At 33.5% G+C, this 27,304-nt stretch overlaps 1 protein-coding gene across 17 annotated transcripts in view; it reads right to left on the bottom strand.

Annotated features, from left to right (window-relative positions):
• The window catches only part of SLC4A10 (solute carrier family 4 member 10), a 275,630-nt gene that overhangs the window by 104,134 nt on the left and 144,192 nt on the right, over positions 1 to 27,304 (bottom strand). For 6 of the 17 annotated variants that reach the window (XM_070241888.1, XM_070241885.1, XM_023623014.2 and 3 more), the window contains 4 exons: positions 18,166 to 18,326; positions 10,682 to 10,870; positions 1,335 to 1,426; positions 272 to 361 (listed from right to left, as the gene is read on the bottom strand). In XM_070241888.1, the coding sequence (XP_070097989.1) occupies positions 272 to 361; positions 1,335 to 1,426; positions 10,682 to 10,870; positions 18,166 to 18,326 (532 nt within the window). The remainder of the gene's footprint in view (positions 1 to 271; positions 362 to 1,334; positions 1,427 to 10,681; positions 10,871 to 18,165; positions 18,327 to 27,304) is intronic. The other 11 variants (XM_070241895.1, XM_070241898.1, XM_070241891.1 and 8 more) reach the window with 3 other exon arrangements.

The raw sequence follows: 27,304 nt of genomic DNA, 5'->3' as shown, positions 1-27,304 counted from the left end.
AATGCCTTCATAAATAAGCAAGCAATTTCTTATGTCATTGCTTTTAGGATATTGTTTCAAATAAAGAATATCAGAAATTAAATAAATGGCAGTTTGTTGCGACAATTCTATTCCAACTAACGGATGAATGAAGATGTAATGCTTTAAAAGGATATTTGCTGGAGTGGCAGATGGAATACATTTGACCTGGCTTAATATTTGAATCACATGCCTCCATACAGTGAAATGAGCTTTGAACCACTGTAGAAACATAGCCAGAGTATGCCCTCACCTCTCTCTCTTGCTGGTGTGGAGGTCCTTTTTCATGCCTTTGTTTCATCCCACATGGACTAGTATGCCCCTTTTGTTGGCCTCCCAGTCCCTGCACGCATAATTAACAGACTTAAGCTGGTACACCGTGCTCCCACGGAGACTCCGCCAGGCACCAGAGGGAGAGCATGCACATGACTAGACCTAGACCATTTAGGCATTGGCAGAGGGATTCTGAAACAGCAACAAGGAGCTGATTGCTATTAATCTTTTCAGAGGTTCAATGCAGGCAACTTCCTCCACTGCTGCCTCCCATTCCCACCTCCTCCCACTGTTAGACTCATTGCCAGTGCTAAGTGCTTTACAGAAAAAAATCACTCTGAGTTACTACTGTTTCAGCCACTCAGATAAAGAGAATTGTTGATTCTGTTTATATTTGGTCAATATTGAAACTCTTTCCTGTTCAAGCGTGAAGTTTGCCATAGCCTACAACAGCACAATGTCAGGAATTTGCTAACCAAAATCACACTATTTTCACAGACTCGTTATTTTCTTAGAATAGATTCAAGTAAATGGTTTCATTTGAATTGTCTCCAGTTAGATGTATCCCTCAACAGAATCAGTCTTTATTATTTTTTATTCAAAACGCTGCTCAGTCTTACTATATTCTTCTGTTTCCTTAGTCTAACGCCTTTTTCTGAATTACAACAATGAAACTTTATATTAAATAATTTGCTTTTCCACAAATAGAGGGAAAATGATTTTGAAAAAAACTAGCAAAATTTTCAAATAATAAACTTCTATTAAATTCCCTGTGAAGTGCAGTTATTCTTTTTCTGGAAGAATTACATTATACCAAGTGGCTGAAACCGGAAGACTACGCATAAAAGTTACAGGTTTGGTTTTGTGAATAAGCAAAACATTACATGTGAACTTAAATGCTAACATTGTCTATAACAATATCAAGCTGTGGCTGAGAAATAAAAAAACGTGCATGCAAAAATTGTGTCAACACCTCTTAAAATGGGTAGTAACTTCCAGTAATAGTTCAGCAGCTTACTTAAATGAGAGGGAGAAAAGCTTACCTTACTAAAGTCAACAGTGCTGTTTTCTCTGCTCACATCATTCTTATTTTCCACACAGGCTGGAGCAGACTGAGGAGAAACAACCTGACCTGCTAAAAGAGATTGTTATTACAGAATACAAACAATTACTTACATAATTCTAGACACGTTGAGTGAAATATGAATTAAACCAGACTAACAAAGGTGTCTTAATGAGTGTATGAGGTAAGCATGAAGGGTCAATATAAACAGAGCTATATCAATACAAATATTCTTATTTATCAGTTACAGATAGAAATGGGAGAATTCAGTCAAAAAAACGTAAACCAATTCTCAGATTAAAACTACAAATAAGGTTATTCTCTATGAAGAAAGATCACCTACAAAAATATTTAAATCTAATCCTGATTTTGAAACATCATGGATTTCTAAATTTCACTCAAAATTAACATATATATATAGACAAGATAGATGTCTATTACAATTTAAGCTCAGACTGAAGAATTTAAAATGTAAAGTTTCTTAAAAAGGGCAAAGATTTATCTGAAACGTACACAGCATATTTTTAGCTTCTATTGCATCTGAAAAAAAAACAAACCAGTGAGAAGACATTCTTTGACAATAACTTTTACAGATTTCTATATGAGAGGTTCAGTTAGAAATACTTTTACCTCACAGAGTATGAACATCGTGAATATGATTTTACGCTTGTCATTACTCAATTGGGTAAGCATACCGATATTGGTCTGCATGAGAAAAGCTCAATGAACCTGAATTGTATTAGTTTTCCATTAACACTAAGCAGTAAGGTGGTTATTGTGTAGTCTTTTCCCCCTTATAGGGGAGATTATAGTATCAATTAAGTGGACAGTAGAGCTGGGAACGTGAAAAAGGCTAGAAAAAGGTAATTACATTACATTATTCACTAAATATGAAACATTCTTCTCAATCTCAACTTATCTAAAATCTATTCGTATTTAGCAAATAAATGATAAATATTAACGAGGTTTGCTTAATTTCACTTATCTCCTCTCTTCCCTAACCTGTCCCTACCTTCACTTGTTACTTTTGCTGTGAAATGAGTAACGACAACCCAGCTCTGAAGCCTTGCCTATGTTCATGATATAACTCAGTGACTCTAAAATACTGCTCTCACTCTCATCAGTCTTAGACAGGAATATTCCCTCTTCTCTCTGCCTGGCTCTTTTCCCTATCAATCTAAATTCCAACTTTATTCAATGTTCTCCTTGAGTCTCATCTTCTCCAATTACTGCAGTCTGTACTTATCTGAACTTCTCTAAACTACTAGTGTAAATATAATAAAACCTTTTGTTTAAACTCACTCCTGAAATCTCACTTATTCTTTGTTACCTAGAAATTACTGTGTGATTTAAAACACTCATAATTTACTTTTTAAATATTGCTATAATCTTGATTTTGGAACTATTAAGCCTCTGAGGCAAGCGTCATTTATTAATAGGTACAATTTTTTATGGTTTAAAATTGTTATATTGCCAGACAGTAATGGGCTTAAGATTCTTTTAGAACTCAAATATTTCTCTGCTTTCATTAAACAAAGTAAAATAATAATTTGGCTAAGACTTTAAAATAAATTTTTAAAGCAAATTCATCTCAAACCATGTACACAAATTCTGATTACAGCATATTCCAAGGAGTATATAAACTTTAGAGAAATGACAGACTTAAGCTGCAGCCATTATTTCATTCTCCCATTTCTAACTGCAATGTGCAGCTATGACTGTGAACTGTTCATTAGCAGCCATTTAATTTATCATTCTCAAAATAATAACTGTAATTAAAAAAAAACCTGTTACATAATGCATTTGTGCAACTAACAGATGTCTTCAATCACCAGTTTCACATCAATTCTCCATATTTTCATGAGTTAGAACATTAGATATATTTAAACCTAAATTTACTGAATGTTCTTAAAATTGAGTGGTGAAATTCAAGGAATGGAAAAACTAAATAAACATATATCTGCTTTCTTATAATAATTTATTTCATGTGGTATAAAACTACACAGAAGAAGAATTATTTAATTAAATCAGCAAACACATACAAAAGAGAGTCAACCCAATGCAAAAATCATCAACTTTGAAGAGATTTAATTGGATAGAAAATATGCTGTAACTTAAAATTTGAAGAATCGAATAGCTATGTTTTCATATATATATTTTAAAAGCAGAACATTTTATAAATTACCTTCAGCTCATGCAATATGTTTAAAACATTGGCACTTGGATTTCCTCTTGGAAATATTAATATACTTTTAGATTCATTGTTCTATGTTATTCTTGATCTAAGATGATGAAAATTTTACAAACTATTACCTCATAAGGTTGATAATCAGAAAGATATTTGAAAACTATTTTCTATGAATATTTTAATTGATATGGATAATGACCTAGTGGAGGGTATTTAATTAGCATTAGACATACTAGATGATAGCAAATTCCTTACTAGTTCTAGATTCTAGATATATGCATAAAATGTTTGCTAATGCAGGAAAAATAGCATAAAAACTACCAGCCTATGATATAGGAATATAAACCACAAATTTGATATCTCTTATATTTCAGAGGTAATAATTTAAAAAATAGCCCTAGGGGCCAGCCCTGTGGCATAATGGTTAAAGTCCAGCATGCTCCACTTCAGTGGCCCAGGTCCACAGGTTTGGATCCTGGGTGCAGACCTACACCACTTATCAAGCTGTGCTGTGCCGATGGCCCACACACAAAATAAAGGAAGACTGGCATAGATGTTAGCTTAGGGCTAATCTTCCTCAAGGAAAACAAGAGGAAGATTTGCACCAAAAAACAAAAAAGGCAGTAAGTATTAGTAATTAAATATATTTAATCACATCAAAAGTCCTGCAAAGTTTAAAGAGTACTCCAAATCTTATTTCTCAGCATGTACATCAATTCGTTAAAAATGAAACAGTACACATTAAATGTGTATATCTTCAAGGCAGTATCTGAAAACTTGGCAGGATACAGAAAAATGTACAAGTATTATTATTTAAAAATTAAACTGACAAGGATGGTTTGGGTTATTTTGAAAAAAATAGAAGGCTTTAAATAAAGTTCAAAATTTTATTTGCTCTATATCTCTATCTATCTATCTATGTAACACGAAAATCCACACATGAATTATAGTCCATTGAACTACTAGAAATCTCATAAATTAAAATAATTTTTACAATTCCGTTATCAACTATAATCTTTATCTGTCTAAACACTGATTTCTTTAGTTTATACCAATTATTACTGCCTTTCAAAAGAAGGTGATGAGCTTGGATTTCAAAATGACTTTCATTAACTCAAATACTACTATATAGGAATGAGTACCTTTAGGTTTTGAAAGGGCATCCCTTATTTTTTCACTGATGCTAAAACAATAGCACTTCATACAATGGCAGTTTTCAGGTAGAGGATTTTACCTTCAACTAGAAGTGAATATATGTCCTAACAGAATAACAAAGCATTTGCTAGGATATTTCCCCCTCCAGGAAAAAACAGTACAAAGTTAGGATATAGCACTCACATACATGTGTGGAAACTTTATGAGTGTGAATTGTTTACAATGTTTTTTCTAATCACTATTCCACAATGCTTGTGATCATACATGTTTTTTTCTATTTCTTTATATTACCTTTACTTTGCCCACTGATCTCTGTCCTATATCCTACAAATAAATGTCATTGTAATGTTTAGTCACATCTGTTAATATAACATCTAAATAATTTTGAGGCATGAAGATGACTATCCAAAAAAAAAGGACATTTATTAACTCAGTAATTCTACTACATTCTGGATAAATTATTCAAAAACTGATGAAAAGTGGGCATCATTAGTATTAACTGGGAAGTGTCTGTGACTATTTAAATGTAAACGTTTGAGAAACCTAACATCATCCTTATAATTTACCACATATTTTTATTTTTCCCACCTTTTAAACTCAAAGAGTTCACCATCTTAAATCCAAAATTCTAATACGTGTTATACATCTTACCAATTAAAGTGCATCTTATGTAGTATTCATATTAGCAACTGTTTGAATTAACTTTCCTTTAGTCATGAACTCATTTTCCTCTGGACCTCCATGTAGGGATAATACATAAGTCAGATAAAACATTATTTTAGACCATGCATTTCTCTAAGGTAAATCATAAAAGATGTGGGGCAAGCATAGGAAAAAACTGAGAATAATTCAAATGACTACTAACTAGAAAATGGAAGCTGTGCCTTTCTGCCTGCTACTCTACCAATTCTTCACTAAGTCCATTTTGAGACTGGCATAGTCATTTCCCTCATCATAAAGTTGTGGGGGAAGAACATGAGATTATGTCAAAACTACTATTTTTTGACTTTAAGTCAAGTCAGTATCGTTAAAGCATCTCACTATTAAAACACAACTGTAAAATATCTTCTCAAAAAATCTATTAAGTATTATATTAACTCATTTAAGTCTTTACCTATAGTTTTCTTCTTTTTAAAATAAATTATGTACATAAGTGTCATAAAACAGCAGCTTTTAAATTTCTATTTGGCCAAATTCAAATCAATAGAATAATATATCACTCAAGTGTATCATTATTTGCTTCTGTTTACTCCACTGAAAATCATGTGTAATAGAAGGAAACTGGGATGAAGACATGGAGGTACATTACTGTTAACCTAGAAACCAAGCTGGTTTACACTACCTCAGAAACCTTCAACGCATTTAGAGTACCCAAAGGGTAGGAGATGAGGGAGGTACAGAGATGAGATGAGCCTGTTAGAGACAGACACAAGACAGAGCAAAATAAAGAAATAGAAAGATGAATGACAAAGTTACATACATGTGTAGCAATACATTTATTCATGGGAATAGAAAACATGGAGAAAGAAAGGCTAAATATTTAGAAAATGCTGATTAGGTGAGCTATACTTCAAAAACATGAAAAGTATGCACACAACTAAACTTGGAGAAAAATTAGTATGCCTGAAAATAAGTAATGTAATACAAGAAATAACAAATTTAAACACATCATACTAGAAATATTTTTGCTGTTAAGATCTAGTCTTGACATTCCAAAACTCAGTACTAAAAATACAGCCTCTGAACAGACCCATCAGTTGTGTCAACAACGTCATCTTGATTTTTTGGAACAACAGAAAATACCTTTATTATACAATGTTTAATTCTGTCATCTATGAATATTTTAATATGTTTTCTCTCAAGTAATTCCAAGAATTATTATTCTAGCTTTTTTTTCTTCAAAGGTTGAACATCACAAGGGATAATTCTTAAACTCTTGGCATCTTATTTATGAGACCACAGTATTTAAAAAATAAGAAAGCATATAAATATCTAAACACACATAAAAACATTATACATCTGAAAATAAAAAGTACAGTATTTATAAAGGAGGTGATTATACAGCAATAAAACTGATTTCCAAAAGCCATAAATAAAAATCATTCACAACACATATGTGTACATTATTTTAAGGGCTGGAATCTATGCAGGCCTAAAGAACCAACTAATATCTCATCCTTCCAAATCTAAATGTTCTCCAATAACCTGTGGTTTTGAAAGTAAGCCAGAGACTTCTGCTCTGGGACTCCTTTTGAAATCCTAAATAAAAGGTACAACTGGACAGTATTCAGAATAGGAGGGAGGAAAGATATGTGAAGGAAAAGGAATGGAGTTAGAATTAATAGCAAAGTACAGAGTGGAATGAAGACACCCTAGACACAAGGAGACTAAGAATTCTAAATTATTTTTTTAAATATAAAGGTTATAACAGGGTAACAATACTTTAAAGTAGATTTGCAATCCAAATGTCTCAAAATGTAATTGAATGTATAACCTAAAGGATGAATATAAATACTAATAAATTTTGCTTTCTAGATCACTTAACACAGAAGTCTTATTTTTATTTTTAGAAAGTCCTTCTAGTTTCAAGCAATTATTTAAATATTCTTGATATATTTATTTTGAGTACCTTCTGCCATATCCTTTTCAGGGTTCTAATGTTAAAGAAGATATTATTCTTTCTATTATTTTTTACTGTTGTTTTGCCAAATGTAACTGTCACTTTTTATTGAAACATCAGAATCAGACATTTAATTCTCACAGTTTTGATGCTTAATGAAAAGTGAAAGTTAAACACAGCATGGTGGCATTAAAAATGCATGGTGAATCCATAGCATCCTGCATCTTAGCCCTTAAGAGAATGTGCAGAACAGCAAGAAAAAAATTATACAAAAAAGTAAAGATAGTGTCTTTGGAGGTGAGATTGACAAATTATCACAAATCACTAAAAAGTTATAAACAAAATAGCGCAGACTTGGGGAAGAGAAGAGCAAGGAAATCACTATCTTGTAAACCTAACCTATAAACGGGGGAAGATCCACACTGGAAATTCAGATTGAAGTGTCTGAACGTTTAACCCTTGGGACTACTACCAAGGCAGCATGCTCAATGAAGTCAATTAAGGGAGTAGAAATCTTATTCTATATGACTTATGACTTTTTTGAATACTTTATGTAAGCATCAGTTTGTTTTTGAAGGAATTTCAACTGTTTTGCCTCTAAAAGAAAGTATTTTAAACAAGAAGGGGCTTATTTCTATCCCTATGCTTAGGAAGGAAAATGTTTTCTGTTTTCAAGTTTCTAGAAAATCCTCACTCTAGTTCCTATTCTATAATCTTAAAAGAAAAATGTCAATCTTTTTACATGGAATACTTTACTGAAGAGATTTTTTTTTTAATAAGAAGAATACTATTTTTACCCTTTTGGATGTCTTGAAATCCTTTTGCATCTCTCTGTACTACTGCACAAAAAAATTAAATCTCTATTGCATATTTTGAAACAGAATGTCGAATCTATATTCATGGCTATGAATTTTGATTTGTTTGTTTATCTAGAGTTTGTCAGTTTTTTGAGATCATAAGTAGATTGAGAACCTTAGTAATAAAGGTCTTTCACACTTTTTTTCCTTCTGGATAGGAGATTTATTTCTAAATTGGTGAAGTCTATACATATTTTCAGAATTCTCGACACACATAATTATGCAAAGTGTGTGAGGAGGCAAAACAGAGTCACAAGGAGGTGTTATAGCCTAGGCATAGAAAACCGCTTCTGACAGCATACTCGACAATAATACTTAATTGGATATATGAATCTTATTAGAAATGTTTCCAAGTTTTTATTACTCTAATGTATGCCTCCAAAGGATTTGTATGTGTTCAGATAAAGGCTGATTGTACAGATGGTGACAGAATCACTTCAGAACTACTCACATCTTAGTTTTCTGAAAAACTAAGTAGTTGCCTGAATAAGACAGAAAGCAGGCTCTCAGAAAACTTTGTATCTATATGTATGTATACGTGGACTTGTGATTCAAGGCTATAACTCTATCATTTCTTCTTATGTTTAACAGAAGTTTAAAGCAGTAATGAATAGTGTGTCTAGGTCTACAAGATATTATAATAAATGATCCATCCAGTAAATTCAGTACCCTCCTCCTTCCAAAAACAAAAGGTAATAAAATTATTCTATAATAAACATTATCCTCAACGAAATTTGAGATATAAATTATGGCTAGTTCACAACCCAAGATCCTTGCATCTTTGAATAAACACATATCCTTCTTACAGCCATATATTTTATTGTCTGATTTCCTGTAAAAGTAATGAAATAAAGGTAGAAGTTTGCCTTTTTTAAATGTGCTTGTATTTATAGAAAGTTAGTTCAAGGGAATATTTTAATAAGGGCTTTGAATCATATAGACAGAAGCCCATAGTCAAAATTAGTAAATATCCGAGTCTATTTTCTTAATATAATCAATACCAAATAAATACTAGTATTGTAAGCATAATAAAAGTATTACATTTATAAGTCTCAGAAAATAAAAGCTTCATTTTGTCATTTTCATGTATAACATTTTAAAGCAAACTGTGATTTAGAATATGAATATATTTTAAATATATGATATGATTCAAAGCAAGTTACAAATTCTCAAAATGTTCAGTAGAATTTACAAATACAAGTTGCTATGTACCATAAAGTGCTCGTAATACTTTTATTGAACTCAATATATGCACAACTACAGACTCTTCCATATAACAATGACTTACATTCAGTCATTGAAAGGTCTTTAAAAATGAAATGAGTATTTCAAAAATCATTTTGCCATTAAGAACTGGTTCTATGTTCTGAGACAATAGCATATCTAAGCATCTTCATTGATTTATTAATGCATTTCTTCTATTTGTTTTTGTATATTTGATTCAGGAGTATGAAAACTGGTAAAAATCCCATATAAAGGAAAGTCTGGAGAAAATTTATTTAAATGCATTTGTATTTAAGGCATATCTGAAGCTTTTGAAAATAGGGTTGAAATCACATAGGACATCCCAATATACATGCTTTAGCCCATTTGTGGAAATAAGAGTCTTTCTAGTCAAGCATTTGAAATTACTTTTCATTATTTCTTATCTTTTAAAACTGGGAACTTGTATAGCTGATGGAAGTTTAAAAAATTCATATCACCCTCATGATAACTTCATTTTACTTCACAAGACTAATGGAAAGGATGGATGATAACAAGAGATTCCTAAGCAACTTCCTTAGTGTAAATAATGGTCAAATGGCTGCAACCAGAGAACAAAATAGGAAGAATAAAACAGTCTGAAGCATAAACCATAAGGAGTAAGTCATGATTGCTAGAGAACAACAGTTGGTGTCCTCTATATTGGTGTGTGAAGACGGTAAGTGTGGTGGCTCCATGGATGTTGAAGGTGCGGCACTGCAAACAGTAATGAGCCCATGAACTGGAAATTAGGCTTAATATATGTAGAGCCACAAGCAATGCACTAGCTTGCCTTTTCAATCGTAATCTCTAATGAAATTTGTTGACTATGAGCTACATGAAACCAGTATCTTTTTTTCCACAGACACGAAACGGTAATCAATATTTATTTTAACCAAAAGTTCATAAATCAAAAGCATGGCATTACATTCTCAAGCTATGCGACAAAGACTAGGACCTTGTTTGGGGTGCAACTGATGCTCAGTTTATGTTTGCTGCATTTGAGTCTATAACTTATTATTATATAAAAGTTTTCCTTGCATTCTTTCATGAGCTTTTCAAGAAATTTAAATTCTTTGTTAAAATTTCTGCAGTTTGATGCTTGATAACAAGGCTCTGTATGTAAATGAAAAGAAACAATTCTACCAAAACAATCTAAATTTCAATAGACCATTTTCAAATAAAATATGTTTTAAAGGATTTAGAAGCACTTTGATATTTCAGACACATAATAAACAGAAAGAGTACAATAAAGAAACATTTACCATTTTTATCCATGGAATTTGGTTCTGATTGTTTCTTGCCAATATCAGCAAAGGAACGAACAATGGGAATTCTATTGGTGAGTTTTTTTTGATTTTGGTGGTGATGCTGTTTCATCAGTGCCTCATGGACCCTGTGGCGTATGTCCTCATTGAGCTGACCTGAGCTCACTTGTTGGTCAAGGACCATATCTGAAAAGGGAAGGCAGGAAGATTAGCACAGCTTTCCTGTGGTGTGCCAGCACTGAACCACTAGGTTCAAATACTCATACCCTAGGTAATATTACTCATCTTAAGATAGGAATGAATTCCTTTAAAAACCTCTAAGTGTGATCTTACAGACGAAAGTTTATCTTTCTTTGTAGAACTGTTGCACGAAAAAGACTTGAGAAAATTTTCTTTATAAATGATTCAATTTTAAATATACAATGATCTTATGGATTATTATTTTTCAAATGGACATAGTTATACTGAGAACCAAGCGCTTTATGTTCTCCATTATTCACACTGATGGGAAGGAATCTAGCAGAGGTAATACCAATATAATTAGTATGTTTAAAATTGGAGAGTGGTTTCATATTTTATTTCAATATGGTTTTTCTCCCTTTTTCTAGTAAAGAATAATTTCCATGTTTCCTCTTTAAGTGAACAAATGTCTATCTGTAAAAATCTGATGCAAGGGGGCTTAGGCAGCTATGTAGTCAGTTGCATTTAGAGACTAAACACAACTCTTTCACAATGATATAAAGTCAGTCCTCTCAAACTTTCCTTAAAAATGTTTTACAGGGGCTGGCTCCTGTGACCGAGTGTTTAAGTTCGCGCACACTGCTTCGGCGCCCCAGGGTTTCACTGGTTCGGATCCTGGGTGCAGACATGGCACTGTTCATCAGGCCATGCTGAGGCAGTGCCCCATACGCCACAACTAGAAGGACCCAAAACTAAAATATGCAACTATGTACTGGGGGGATTTGGGGAGAAAAAGCAGGAAAAAAAAAGATTGGCAACAGTTGTTAGCTCAGCTGCCAATCTTTAAAAAAAAAGTATTTATATTAAAAAGGTCTTCTATAACCATAAAACAAAGAATAAAAGGTGAGATTTCAGAAGGCTATAATTAAGTAGAATGATATTTACCATATATAGTGTCAGAAACGCCTATAAAATAAGTAGATGAATAAAGGCATTTTGAGTTTCTTAGTAATACAAAGATCACTCAACGAACCTCAGTGTAGTTAATCTCCTTTCAGATCATCAAATAGTAACTCTTTTTGATTTTTTGAGGCACTAACTCCTTATGCAAAGCAAGTAGATCACAATGAATTGCCTTCCACTACCCTGCTGAGTACACTGAAGATTTGAAAATTAGCAGAATTCTCCCTTACAAACAATGTTTTCCTTCAGTGTGAAAGGGAAATGCACTAGGGAAACAGACTTGGGTCGCTGTACCACATTCTAGCTGTGTGGCCTTGTAAAGCCGAATAAGCTCAGGGTTCTTATTTGTGAGATGGAGATAATATCTATCTCATATATTGTTGACAGGACTAAGGACATAGGCACCTAACGCACTGATTAGAATATTAAGGCCTTCAGTAAATATATCCCAGTACGAGATTTTCTTTGCGATTTTCATTAAGTACATTATGGGTTCCTGGTTTGAATTTTATGGTGGTTTTAATACATTTATCTATATTTTATAATAGTATATCAAGTGGAAGCAAAGTTGGGTTTATTAATAACAGAAAACCCAAATTAAACTATCTGAAATGATGAATTTCATTGGCTCACATAACAGAAAGATCAAGGTAAGGTTGGATTTAATTCTATTTCTCTGTGATTCTGTCAGCTTCCCCATCAGGTTGATTTTTCTTATGGTCATAAGGTGGCTCCCAGCAGCAACAAGGAAATACATATCTCTGTTCATATCCATAGATTCTTTGCCTTTTTGTGATTTTCTCTTAAAAGTTATTTTTCCCCTTTCCAGGAAAATTCTCTTAAGTTCAACTGACATAGCCCCATCTATGCTGAGCCAATCACTCACAAGGGACATGAGACCTATGTGATTGGCTTAGATTAATCAAGAACTGCCCTTCACGTAAGGTCACTTCTGGTTTGGAGGCACTTCTCTAAACCAGAGGCAGACAAACTTTTTTTGTAATGGGCCAGATGATATATATTTTAGGCTTTGTGGGCCTACATCATACTCAACGGGGTAAACCACAACTACTCAACTCTGCCTTTATAGGATGAAAGTAGCCAGGGACAACATGTACACAAATGATGTGGTTGTGTTTTAATAAAACTTTTTTATGAACATCGAAATTTGAATTTCACATATTTTTCATGTCACAAAATATTAATCTTCTTTTTACTATTTTCAGTCATGTACAATGTAATTACCATTCTTAATTCATAAATCTGACAAAATCAGGGAGTGTGCTATATTTGCACACAGAGTATAATTTGTCAATCTTTGCTCTATCACTTTGTTGTTTACAATAGAAAGAGATAGAACGCATGTTTGGGAGTCAGCCACAATGTCCACTATAATTATCTCCAAAGTCTCTTCCAATTCCAAAAATGTACAATAGTGTAGAATATTTCAATCTATATCTCAGTTCTTTGGAGAACAGTAGTTATAAAACCCCTGGATTAATCTGAAACAAAGGAAATGATAAATTGTCAACATACATGACTTTACACTGAAGCCTTGCTAAGGTGGAAAAATGTACATTTAAATATGCATTACATGCTTTACAGTAGGAGTTATAAAGTAGGTTATTAAAACACCAAAAGGATACCAAATGAAAGACAATTTCATTTGTAAGCCATGATATGTACCTTCAGTGCAGTATTCTAATCAGAATCAAAATGAATCATACAATAAACCATGCACATAGTTTTTAATTCCTATCAAAGCACTCTTTTCAGGCTTGAGCACTACCAAAACCCATAAGTCACCAGCTTCACAGTTTTTCAGAAATAAGGTCTTTATTTGAAACAGTTATATAAGAGAAAATAAATAGAAAAAACCCCACTCATCCGCTCATTAGTCACACAGAAATACACAGTAAACTCCTCTGAGGTATAGCTGCATCAAATAATACCTTAATGAACTAGAAAAGTTAATCATCTTGCCTAAGAATATAACTTATACTGAGGTGAGACTTAGGTACCAAAGGGAGTCTGATTCACTAATCACTTACATTGTTCTCTTCACCACTATAATATAGACTAGTATGAACCTTGAAAAGTAGGAAAGGATAATGGACCACAATGGCTTTGGGCCTACAGTCAAGTCCTACAATCTCAGCAGGCTGTGATACCTAAATAATACAGGCTAGCCTGCCAAAGCACAATGCCAGGATCTGAACGATAAGAGAAGCAGGAAGAAAAAGATAAATAGGTCACCCTCTCCTAGCACTGCGCAGGTTCTAGAAAAACTAGTAGCATTTGTGTAAAAAGGCCTCAGAAAATGAAAAATTATTTTTCATCCTAATATTCAATTATTTTATCATGATCAATCCATCTTGACTACTGAATGAAAGCTTCTAGAGACCACGAGATTTTGCAGATTCTACATAAATCTCTGCCTCTTTAAAGATTATCGTATAAATGCTTTATCTTAAAAACCCATTGCCTTAACTTTAAAAGATGCCGGGGAGGAGTGAGGAATAGGAGGGGTCTAAATTCTACAGTGTGGTTGACAGCACTAACAGGAGTGTGTGTACTAAAAATGCACACTACCATAGAATACTTACTTTCCAGACCAAGAATGGAATAATATAGGCATCTTAAAAAATATACGGCTATTCCCTTACTCCCAAGTCTGCAGATTACATTCAGCGAAACAAACTATGAGTTTTTCCTTCAATGAAAGATTTTAAATAAATGAAAGTTGTTTTAATGAGCTGAGAGCTATGATTGACAATCTGTCCATGGTATTAACTTTGGTTTGGTTTTAATTTCTTACTGTCATTGAGAGAATTAGGTTAAAGAATCCACACTGCAGAGAGAATATTTCCATTGTTAATCTTTACAGTGCTGAATTTCAAAGAGATTAACATAGACCGTAAAATTGCCTGTAATTTATATGAATATAAATTAAGAAGCACTTTTAATACAATTAATCTCCATATCAGAATAATTGTGGTAAGAAAATATATCTGGAGAATTTTGGATTTGAAAAGGTTAAGTAATATTTTGAAGAAGAAGTTCAAATTCATTCTGAGTTCCCTGAAACATTGGGAAACAGACATTTTTAAATTAACTTTATCCAAAAGAAAATCCTATTTTAATTATACCAGAAATTCTTGACAGACCTGCCAGATACAAATGGGATTTTCTCCTGCTGAGTCTACAAAAATCTCTTTAAAGAATTATCTGAGAGTCTATTAAAAATATATCAGAACATTGATATAAAAATCCTCAATCATTCTAAAACAACATCTGCGTCATATTCCTCTACTAGGAAATGTCTAGAAAACATTAATGCTGCAGAGTCTGCGCATTCACAAAGTACTAGGGTTTAGAGCCTTTAAGATGAACTGTTATATCTAGCTTTTGGAAAATTAAAACTAGTGACTAATGTGTTAGTAACTGCCTAACACATAGAAAAATACAATAAAAAAAGGTGAAGAAAAAGTTCCAGGACTTATTGCTAATCACTATGGTCACAAATTATCATGAAATAGAATATAACAAAACTTATGATTATGATTATAGGTTAATCAAAAGAAATTATTCCCCTCTCTGCAAGTGTCACCTGTGAGACACTACTTTCTGTTTATCTGTTTATAAAATGGGGGAAATAGCCTCCTTCCTACTTCATAAGGTTGCTGTGATAATAAAATATAACATTGCATGTGAAAATACTTCACAAAGTTAGAAATCTTACAAACGTAAAGCATACTTATTTATTACACAGTTAGTAATACAGTTCAATTGTCACAAAATGAAAACAGTAGTAAGTAAACAACAAGAAAATAATTACAAGCTATAGGGAGAAAATGTTTTAATGAGATTTTATTAAAGGTAGAAATAAATACCTTTGGATTAAATGTCAAATTAAAATTACTCTAGGAGGGAGAATCTCTTTTCATTAATAATTGAAAAGGAATCTGAGGTAATAATGATTAACACAAGTATTCGTAATCATATTTTCCTATGTGGTATTAGCTCTAAACTACTGACATCTTCTGAATGTCATTTTCCAGAGCACTCTACACTGAAAATGAGACATTCAAATTGGGCTACTTTGGAGACAGAAAGATACAGACTAATTAGAAGAGCACAAAGAATACTAAAAAGCTATCTAGGGTACCAAGACTTTCATCAAACTAATTTCATTCATAAGGATAGACTTAGAAAATGTAATTTGCTTTAAAAAGCTAGATTTAACACAGCTAACAATCTTCACGTATTCTACAGAATTGAGCTTGGGGAAGGGAACAGGGTTAGGAAAAGGAGGCATAAATTTAAACAATAATACAGAGCTAAGGCGATAAAATGAACAACAGAGTTTTAGTCAAATTAATAGGCGATTTCCAGGTAGGAATAAATTCCTAAAGAAAGCATTAGAAATTACATGCTTTGAAAAATTTAAAGCCTGGTGAAACTATGAAGGGTATTTTATGAGGCTGATTTTGCCAGGTTGAGGACTTTGACAACTTCATTATATATAGCCAAACCCAAACTAATTTGGATTAATCCATTTTCAAAGGTAATGCCAGCACTGACATAAGTAGCAGAAATAAACTGCTTATTTTGGGCAAGACCTTTAAACTTCTGAATCTCAGTTTCTTTATTTATGAAGTAAGGATAACAATAATAATACTAAGACCCAAGTTTGTTTCGAGTATCAAAAAGATAGTGTAGAATTACTAAAAAGAGCTTCCTAAACTGCAAGTACTATGAAAAGCCCAGCCATTGGATTCCTAATTAAAATATAAAAATGTTTATTGGGTATCAGCAAGATCCCATAACGTAAAGCTGAGAAATTGAGTTGGATAGCTACTATTCCAGCATTCTCAGGAAGTTTGATAATTTCTAAGTTTACCCTTTTCTTTAAGTCTTGATTTAGACTGACTTGTTACTATACCCTGTGTTCTTCTGAAAAGTATACTGTATTTAACTTTATATGGTCTTTTAGGCTCTAGCTATGCGTTTTAAAGAATAACCTCTTCACAGGTGTTGTATGAAACTTAGAAGGAGAAGGCTTATCTTTCTCGTTTTTTCCTCTTTGTTAATGCTGTGAGCTAAGATATCTTTCCATACTTACTTTTATTTTCACACGTATTGCAGTGTATGCATTTCTAGCAGTACCAATGACCAAATATAATTGTCAAATACATGATATTTAAAGTAATAAAACTGCCATTAAAATTTGAGCAACAGCCACTTCAAGCCGTCTCTGTCTTCACAGAGTAGTTGTAGTTAACAGAAGGAACACAGGGTTTAAAGGCCATGAAAGTTTCAGTTTCTATTTTCTCATTGAAAAATGGGAATGACACTTCATGAGGCTATTCTGAAGATTAAATTAGGTGTGTTATTTTCCTAATACAATTGTCTCTCACTTATGTGATCAAAAAACACACACAGAGTTTGGGTTTGTTTGGTTTTGTTCCATCTCTATAATATAATTAAGACATTGAAGTCTCCCTTAAGTCTTTCTACTTCACAAATAAATTCTACATGGAACTGCTTTTATTATTTTTTTTTCCAACCTAGAAATTTCTAAAAACTTCCTGAGTCCTTGCTTTGTTTTTATTTTTAAAACCTCCATTAACCATTTCATTTATACTCTCTCAAAATTCATTTCTGTGTTTTTTGTATTATTTTGTTTTTACTAAAATGTGTTTGTCTTCCAGATCAAAAGATAAAGGAATTCTTTGCCTCTGTTTCTAGAGTAACAGTAAGATGCTTCCTAAATATAGCTGCCTGTGTTATATAGCCACAACAGACTTCTAATACAAATCATTCATCCCAGGACTAGTCATAGTATTAAATTACAAATTAATCTCAACTGCATCACTTGGTGTCCTCTGTAATTCAAGAGTTTTAATTCAGTTCAAAAAAAAATAGTCATTCTAAACTAACATTTCTCCTATTTATTGAAATTTTTTCATTTGGTTACTTCATGTATTTGCATATTGAAATAATCAGTCTCTAGCTTTATGAGTTCTTTCCTTCAGTTTTCTAATGGTGACAATCTAATTAAATATGACAGTGAAAAATAAGACATGCTAAATAGGAGTCAGGATCTCTAGATTCTTGTTCTAGACTGGCCACTGACAATTTAGACCACATTTCTCTGAGATTCAACTTCTTTTACCTTAAATTAGGGAGTAGGAGAAAATTATTCTTTGGCTTCATAAGCTGACCATGAGAGTTTTTCAAAAGTTGCAAATGTATAGAATTATAAGGAAAAGGGAATAACAAAAATCAGCTGTACCCATTCGAGTGAAATAGACTAAGGGGAAAAAAAGATATACCTGCAATTTCTTCTAAAGTGTTGGCGTGCATGTCCAGTAACACAGTTCCATTCAGAATACAGCTTCTCAACTCAAACAAGCTGTGCAGTGAAAGAGTAGCCACATAAGGCTTGCTCCACCTTTCTCCTCCGTCTTCCACATCTTCTTCAAACTTCAACCACCTACAAAAATAAATATTATTGGCACGTTGAATATTATATTGTAGATGAATGATCCTTTATCCCAATAATAAAAAGTATAAATAGAAAGATACATTGCTTCTTGGTTTGGGGAGTAAATAAAAGCTAGCCCAAGTCATTTGGTTTCTTTCATTTTAATTCCACTTAACAAGCATTTTTTGGTGTCATTGAAAGATATATTGAAAACAAAGAAAAATTCATGTATTATTTATATTAGTTTGCCTAGCTCTGAAACAATACTTTAAAATAAATGTTTAGGGGCCGGCCTGGTGGTGCAGTGTTAAGTGCACACGTTCTGCTTCGGCAGCCCGGGGTTCGCCGGTTCGGAGCCTGGGTGCGGACATGGCACAGCTTGGCGCGCCATGCTGTGGTAGGTGTCCCTCATATAAAGTAGAGGAAGATGGGCACGGATGTTAGCTCAGGGCCAGTCTTCCTCAGTGAAAAGAGGAGGATTGGCAGCAGTTAGTTCAGAGCTTAATCTTCCTCAAAAAAATAAAAAATAATTGTTTAATCAGTGGTCACAGTGAATCTGCTGTAGAACTAATAAAGAGAGTCTACTTCATGGAAAGATAATGGTAATTGAAAAAGATGCAAAAGAAAATGAATGAATACTCATTTTTCTTTAGTAGGAGTTCTTAAAATTTAACATTTGAGTCTCTTGATAATTTTTCCATTTGATTTTTAGGGAGGCTAGTATAATTTGGGGCCTGTTTTATAGAAAAAATACTTATTAGGCCTGTTTGAATGAAATCTAGTGATTTTAATCACTTCCTATGGACTAAATCTATGAGAACTTGGTTCAGCCCCTATTCCCTGGGCCTTCCTGCCAGGGATGGAGAATAGGAGAACCCTGAGATGACAGCGCCAAATGGGAGACCACTACATTCTTAGAGTGAAATGAATAGCAATAACTCACAGTGTTTCCAAGTACGATAAAGGAATAAAGGGAAACCAGTGATTTTGCTGCTCTGGCACAAACACTAAAGCTCTTATTCTTTGAGGGACTTGCTCTCTAGTCTTAATAGATGACCAGTTTAATTCCACCATTTCTAATGAATCCTAGGGTAAACCACCTTCCCTCCTTTCATTCGCTACCATTTTCCTCATTCCTCCTCTCCTTAGTCATTTTTGCCCTAACTTCCCCTCTCCATGCAGTATTACTCAAATTCTCTATGTGATATTATATTAGTATTTTACATAGTCAAATGATCCAACTCCACCAGAGGAAAAATACGTTGCAGTAACTACTTAAGGAATCAGCGGATCAGCCAAAAATAACTAAACAAAAGGACTAGTCAGAATGATTAATGTTTAGAGTTCCAAGAAGAATAAAGAAAGCTGTGGATCTGTCCTCAGTGTTTAGGGAGCAAAAAGCTGTCAGGAAGTGAAAAGGAAACCAGTAGGGAAGAAGAGCTGTGCCTGCCGAGAGTTCTCAGATAGTTCACTACGCCTATCATAAACTTACAGAACACTTGAAGGTTGAAAAAACTTACATTTAAGCCCCAAATCACTGACAGTATTGCTTCAGTGCTGGCAATTTTATAGACTATTTTGTCTACACAGTTGGGAGTTTTTCATATTAGTGATTCTTAAAGTTGTTCAGCCCTTAACAGGGCCATAATACTTCATAAATCAGTGATGGTCATTAGTATCATTCATCAACTCTAACTAGTTCTCCCTCTTTTCCTAGTAAAAAGTAAGATATCACTGCCTAGCTCTTTTAAGTGGGTAAGGTCATGTGACTGTTGACTAGTTCTGAACAATGAATTGTGAGGAGAAATTATGTGTATCATTTCCAGGCTGACGTATTTAATTGCCAGGATAAGACTCTCCAGAGCTCTCTTTTCCCTGATGTGGCCATCAGCAATGTTCAAGATGGAGGCTGCTCTACCAGCGGGGGTCTTTCAGTAACTACAATGAACAGATATGCAAAGCCTCCATGATGGACATGTATCACGAGCCACAAATAAGCATTTGTGATTTTAGGTTATTGAGATCGTAAGATATTTTTTCTAACATAATTTAGCCTATCCCAACTGATACAGATCACAACTTTAGCTATTCATACCAGCATCAAAATCCTAATTAGAATTAATGATTACAGTGAATATGATTTTAACAAATATAATAAATTAGTATTTCTTGCCGGGTAGGAGAGTGAGGTCATGGTCACATTATGAACGTGAATATCTCAAAGGATGAATTTTTTGCTGGACATTTTGAGATAGGATAGTATTGTGGGAAGTGTCTTGGACTAGCTGGGAATAGAAAGAAATCTAGGTTTTGTCCCTACTCTATAGCTAAATCGTCATGTGACCAGGGCAAAGTCTTTTAATTTCTCCAGGCCACAATCTTCTCATCTGTGAACTGATGAGACAAATTCAACACATTAAAACCTTGACCAAGATCACCAAGCAGTGACTTTGTCAAACCAGATTCAATTCCAAGTTGTTCTTGTTTTTCTCCAGAGTCTGTGCCCATTTTCCACCATAATACAATTACTTCAGTTGAATTTATGGACTTTTTCAGTTTGAATGTCTTATGCTAATGCCTATAGTAGCAACAACTGATTTAACATTTGATTTTCATCCTTGTCTGGAACAAATCTCAAGTTGAAAAATGTTCTCTGTTCTCTTCTTCTGTTTTTACATTATCCACAGACATGGCACCAAGATAATGGATATAACTTTTATTGAATCTTCTATCACCTTATATACTACTCACATATGATGTGGTTTTCAGACAAAAAGGTCAAAAGAAGGGAGTCATACAGCCACACTCATGCTGGTATTACGTTGACTGAAGAACCTTGGTTAGATTTTAAATCTAGTTTCCAGTCTATTGGGTAGTAAAGAAGACTCAGGGTTACAAAGGGTTATAATAATGTTTGATCGACGGTAGATTTCTCTTAATTGGAAAATGTCCTCACTTAATATTTCTGGAGCTATAGTACTTTCTGTCATCCCTATATGTGAAATTGCTTCAAAATGGAGTATTTAAAAATTTTCCTCAGGTAAGAAATCCTGAGAAGAGTGTTTATGTGTTACAAAAAATTATATTTTCTTAATTAAGTATAAATCTATAAACTAACCCATACAATAATATTGTTGGTAAGCTGCAATAACACTAATAATAAATTTATTTTAAAATACTCATGGGTTTCTGGATCTACATAAGATGATTAAACCCTTTCTTATAAGGAAATTTATAATTAAATTTTTCTTCCAGCTAACAGTGAAGATGATTAAATAAGTAACAAAGCATCTACGTCATTTTATCTCGGCTGATTTGAAAGTAAAAATTCAAATTTTAAGAACCTGAGAAGATGTGGGGTGTGTGTGTGTGTGTGTAGTTCTACACATTTTTATCCCATGTACAGATTCAGTAACCACACCACAATCAAGACGCAAAACTGTTCCATCACCACAAAGGAACTCCCTCATGCTACACCTTTACATGCTCAGTCCTCACACTGTTTCTGTCCCCTGGCAATCACTAACCTGTTCTTCATCACTGTAGTTTTTTTCATTTTGAGGATGTTCTATAAATGGAATCATATAGTTTGCAACCTTCTGAGATTTTTCACTAAGCATAATGCCCTTGAGATCCATTCAAGTTGATGTATATATCAGTAGTTTGTTACTTTTTATTGCTGAGTTGTATTCCATTGTATGGATGTACCAGACTTTGTTTAATCATCCACCCACTGAAAGATATTTGGGTTGTTTGCAGTTTTTGCTACTACAAACAAAGCTGCTATAAACATTCATGTAGAGGTTTTTGTGTGAACATAAGTTTTCATTTCTCTGGGATAAATGCCCAAGACTGTGATTGCTGGGTCATATAGTAAATGTATATTTAGTTTTGCAAGAAACTGTCAACTGTTTTCTAGAGTAGCTCTATCATTTTACATTCCTTCCAGCGATGGATGAGAGATCCATTGTCTCCACATCCTCACCAGCATTTGCTATTATGACTACCTTTTCATTTTAGCTATTCTTCTAGGTGTGCAGTGATATCTCATAGAGCTTTTAATTTGAATTTCCTTAATGACTAATGATGTTGAATATCTTTTTATGTGTTTATTTGCCATATGTAGCTCCTCTTTAGTGAAAATTCTGTTTGAGTATTTGCCCATTTTTCTAACTGATCTGTTTGTTTTCATACTGTTGAACTTTGAGAGTTCTTTATATATTCCAGCCATAATATTTTTGTCAAATATATGGTTTGAAAATATTTTCTCCCTGTCTGTAGGTTCTCTTTTCATCCTCTTAACAGGATCTTTCACAGCACAAAAATTTTTAATTCAGGCAAAGTCCAACTTATGAACATTTTATTTCAAGGATTGTGCTTTTGTATCATGTCTAAAAACTCATTATGTAGCCATAAGTCCTGAAGATTTTCTACTATATTTCCTCTAAAATTTTCATAGCTGTATCTTTTACATTTAGATTTATGATTTATTTTCAATTAACTTTTGTGTATACTGTGAGGTTTAGATTAAGGTTAATTTTTTTATCATAGATGTCTCATTGTTCCAGTACTATTTGTTGAAAACACAGTTCTTCCTTCATGTAGTAGCTTTTGCCCTTTGTCAAAACTCAGTAGCTGTACTTGTGTTGGTCTTTCTCAGTTCCCTATTCTGTTCCATTGATCTGTACGTCAATCTGAAAAGACATTTTAAAAACAAATCCAAAAGGTATATACCTTCTTTTGGAACAAGTTACTTCAAATTGGGAGCTTAGTCTTCTAGAAAAAAAGAATGAAGTATCTAGGTGTTCCAAGTAGTTTGGTAGTTAAGATGACCAAATATAATCTATATGCATGGATGGTTTGATACAACCACAGGTTTTATGAGCATTAGAGGAGAAAGCAGAAGATACTTTCCATAAAAGGGAACCTATAATTACGAATATTAAGTTACTAAACATTTCAAGATTCAGAGCTTTGTGCCAGCTCCAGAATGATGCCAAAAGCTTTGAGATATTTAAATGAATATTTTTTAAATACTACATTAAAAATAATATATATAAATACATAAGTATATCTCCGTTTTCTGTTTTTTCATTCCACGTCATACTTCAGAGATAGAAATTAACAGGTCTGGGAACACACCAAATCCCGCTTCAAGATTTGTAGTCACTGAATATACTGTTAGTTGCAAAATGCCTAATTACAGTTAATGTCCTAAAGTGCTGTAATTTATTCCAGTTTCCCAATAAAATCAGCTGACATTTGTTTGAACAGCAAACCAAAGCAAACAAGAGTCTCACAGGCATGAATGAGAAGTGATGGACAAAGAAAAAAATCAAAATTGTAGGTCAACTTGCATGTCATTTTCTATGGGGAAGGGATGGATTTAAACTGTGAACAGATTATTTTCATTTCCTTCCATCTGTCTAGATCCGTTTTCATCCATGATTAATACATTGGAATCTCTTTCTACTAAAAAACAACAACATAATATAGGTGTTTCATGAATTCTTTCAGGATTAAGTTGATGATAATCTCCTCTACAACACTCACATTAAAAATCTACAAAATAAAATTCTTCTGCAAATTAGAAATAGATATTTCCCATAGAATTTAACTCTTTCTGTTTATCCTATTCCCACTAATTCAGTTTAGCTTTTCTAAGAATTTTATTGTCTAATTCTATCCAAATAGGAAGCAATGGAGTTACTATATTATCCAAAATTATAGCCTTGGGAGAAGTCATCAATTCTCAAATGAAAACATTCTCTTTTGGGTAGAGTTGGGGATATGGAGGGTGGAGGGGGAACATGAGGGCTAGAGAATAACATATGTAATCATAAAGTGCCTATTTTAAGGGGAAATTAAATATATCCAAACCTAGAGTTTACTGATGTTAGCTGTTCTCAATCCATATTATCTTCACATCTCACATTGCGCTGAAAAATACCGGTGACTTGAACTTTTACTAATTTTGAATATCAAATGCCTTCACAGCATCAATGAAATTGTTCTGATGGAATAATCCTTTTCCACACTACCATGTAAGTATCAGAGGCCTAACTGCTACCCGCTGCTTGGCCTCTTCTGAGCTCCTTTGTGGGAAGCACTTTTAAAGGGCAACCACAGCGAGTCAAGCACATTGTCTCCACAATTGCACAGCTGTGGTATCTTTGCACACTTTTCTATTAATAACGTTCTAAGCTATTTATAAGCAGGACATTGTAATTGTGTTGATTTCATTAGCCCTTGTCATATGGCTTCTTTTAGGGTTTTTAAAAGTGAACAGCTGGTTTTCACAAACATTTATTAAATAATTATGATTCAAAAATTTAGCTTCAAAATCTAAAACTTTGCTCAAGTTTTACTTGGCAGCAACAGTGGGCATGAATTATTCAAGATGTGATATGTGACAGGTGCAGTGTGCTGATAAAATATCCTTTTTATTTCTACTATTAGGGTAGAAAATTCTTAATCCCCCCTGGAATAGCAATCAAAAAAAGGAAGTACTTCGAATGGTCATGCTAATAACTTATTAGAATTAAATTTCATTTGAAAAATCAAATGGAGTCATGAATTAACTAAAATTAGCCTTTTTAGGTGAACGAGGGCAACCAGAACAAAATTACTCCTGCCACTTTAAAAGCCCCTACATTTACAAGTCTTCATTAAATATGTTCTGTTCTTCCCTGACGTATTGTATCTCAGCCAAAATTCATCTACCCTCCTCTTCAATGTCTGTTACTATTTTGATTGCTCATCAGATGTCTCCAGGAACCTCAAGCAGCTGCACCATGCATAAGGTTCCAGAAGCATGGCTAAGAACACGGGCTTTATCGAATAATATTGAAGAATGCTAATAAATAACTGGATCATCTCTTTCATTCTTTATAAATAAACAGTAGTACATTTTGATGGTTTTGGATAAAAATGTTGTTCAAGTTAATCCGTTAGAGCATGATAAAATCCTACCTGCTTCACTGTGACTCTAGTATTGCTCTGGCACCTCCTGGCTTTATGGAAATGGGCAAGTTACAAGGAAGTTACCCATTAAAAGGAAGAGATCACTATTTGATCTGGAAGGTGAAAAATCACCAAAAATTTTAAGAATAAGGGAGTTACTCGTACCAAAACACATATTCCAATCTTACTTCTCAGCTCTATTATGTAGGATGAGAGTAAAGAAATACAAAAGAAATGCTTTGAGGGGCCAGCCCATGGCATAGTAGTTCAGTTCGGCACTTCAGCAGCCCAGGTTCACAGGTTAGGATCCCGGACGTGGACCTACACCAGTCATCAGCCATGCTGTTGTTGTAACCCACATATAAAGTGGAGGAAGATTGGCACAGACGTTAGCTCAGGGCTAATCTTCCTCAAACAAAGGAAAAAGGAGGAAAATTGGCAACAGATACAGGAACATAACTGTTCCTCAGCAAAAAAGAAAAAGGACATGCTTCCAAAAAGTATTTCTCAGCAATAGATTAAAGAAACTCTAAGTAGCCAGAGTAGTCTAGTCATCATAACTACTACATCTCCTTCCTTCAAGTCATCCAAAAACACCCATTTCTCATAACCAGTTGAAGATTGATGCTGCTAGCTTTAAACAGGGTAGTTTTCACTTTAAATTCTCATCAACAACTCTTTAATCATGAAAGAGCAAAAGTTATATCACTAATTTGTGGAGAATATGATCATATATTGTTTTTCTGTCATCAAATAAAGAAGATGAGTACATGTATTATGTATTTAAGAAACTCCAAAGTACTTAGTTTTTGATGCAGTTGGAAGAAACAAATAAGGTAGAAGATTCTTAATCTTAAAATTTACCAGGTTATATGAAAACTATTTCAAATTTAGTGCTATATTTGAAATATTGCATGGGGCTGGTCTGGTGGCGTAGCGGTTGTTTGCATGCTCTGCTTCGGTGGCCTGGAGTTTGCAGGTTCAGATCCTGGGTGTGGACCTACACTCAGCTCATCAAGCCATGCTGTGGTGGCATCCCACATACTAAATAGAGGAAGATTGGCACAGATGTTAGCTCAGGGCCAATCTTCCAAAAAAAAAAAAAAAGGCAAATAGAGAAAATAATGAACAATTTGCCATGAAACAGGTAAAGAAAATGAGCAGTTTTCTCACAAGAATGAAATTAAAACATATGAAAAGATGTTGTCTTACTAATAAATAAGGAAATGTCAATTCAAACAATGCAACTTATTTTTCATTCATAAAATTGGCAAAAAATTTTAAAAGTTTGATGATTTAGTGTGGCAAGGGTTTGGGGGAAACAATCACTCTCATACACTGTTGATGGAAGTGTAAATTACCCAAACATTTTATGAAGGCAATTTTGCAACATCTATCAAAGGAAAAAAGTCTGCTCTCGGTACATAAGTTTCACTGTTAGAAATTCACCCTACAGGGGGTGGCCCTGTGGCTGAGTGGTTAAGTTCCTGTGCTCCGCTGCAGGCGGCCCAGTGTGTCGTTGGTTCAAATCCTGGGCGCAGACATGGCACTGCTCATCAAACCATGCTAAGGCAGCATCCCACATGCCACAACTAGAAGGACCCACAATGAAGAATATATACAACTATGTACCGGGGGGCTTTGGGGAGAAAAAGGAAAAAATAAAATCTTTAAAAAAAAAAGAAATTCACTCTACATAAATACCTACAAAATAATGCCAAAACCTATGTGTAAATGATCACTGTAGCAATGGTTTATAGCAAAAAAAAAAAAAAAGAACAACCTAAATCTCTATCAAAACTGGCTAAATAAACAAAAGTTCATCCATATAATTAAATGCAATGCAGTCATTAAAAAGATATCAGTCATTAAAAAGATATCAGATAATTGGGAAATAGTCCAAACATATTATTAAGTGAAAAAAGTAAGGCATGAACACTATGTAAAACCCCATTGTATAAATTTTTAAAAGGGTGTACATTTACATGCAGATCTAGGCATTAAAATTTTTATGAAAAGATACA

This window comes from Equus caballus, chromosome 18 (genome assembly GCF_041296265.1).
Source record: "Equus caballus isolate H_3958 breed thoroughbred chromosome 18, TB-T2T, whole genome shotgun sequence".
Taxonomy (NCBI): domain Eukaryota; kingdom Metazoa; phylum Chordata; class Mammalia; order Perissodactyla; family Equidae; genus Equus; species Equus caballus.
The sequence above is the reverse complement of the archived record's forward strand: the minus strand, read 5'-3'. Positions and strand labels throughout refer to the sequence as shown.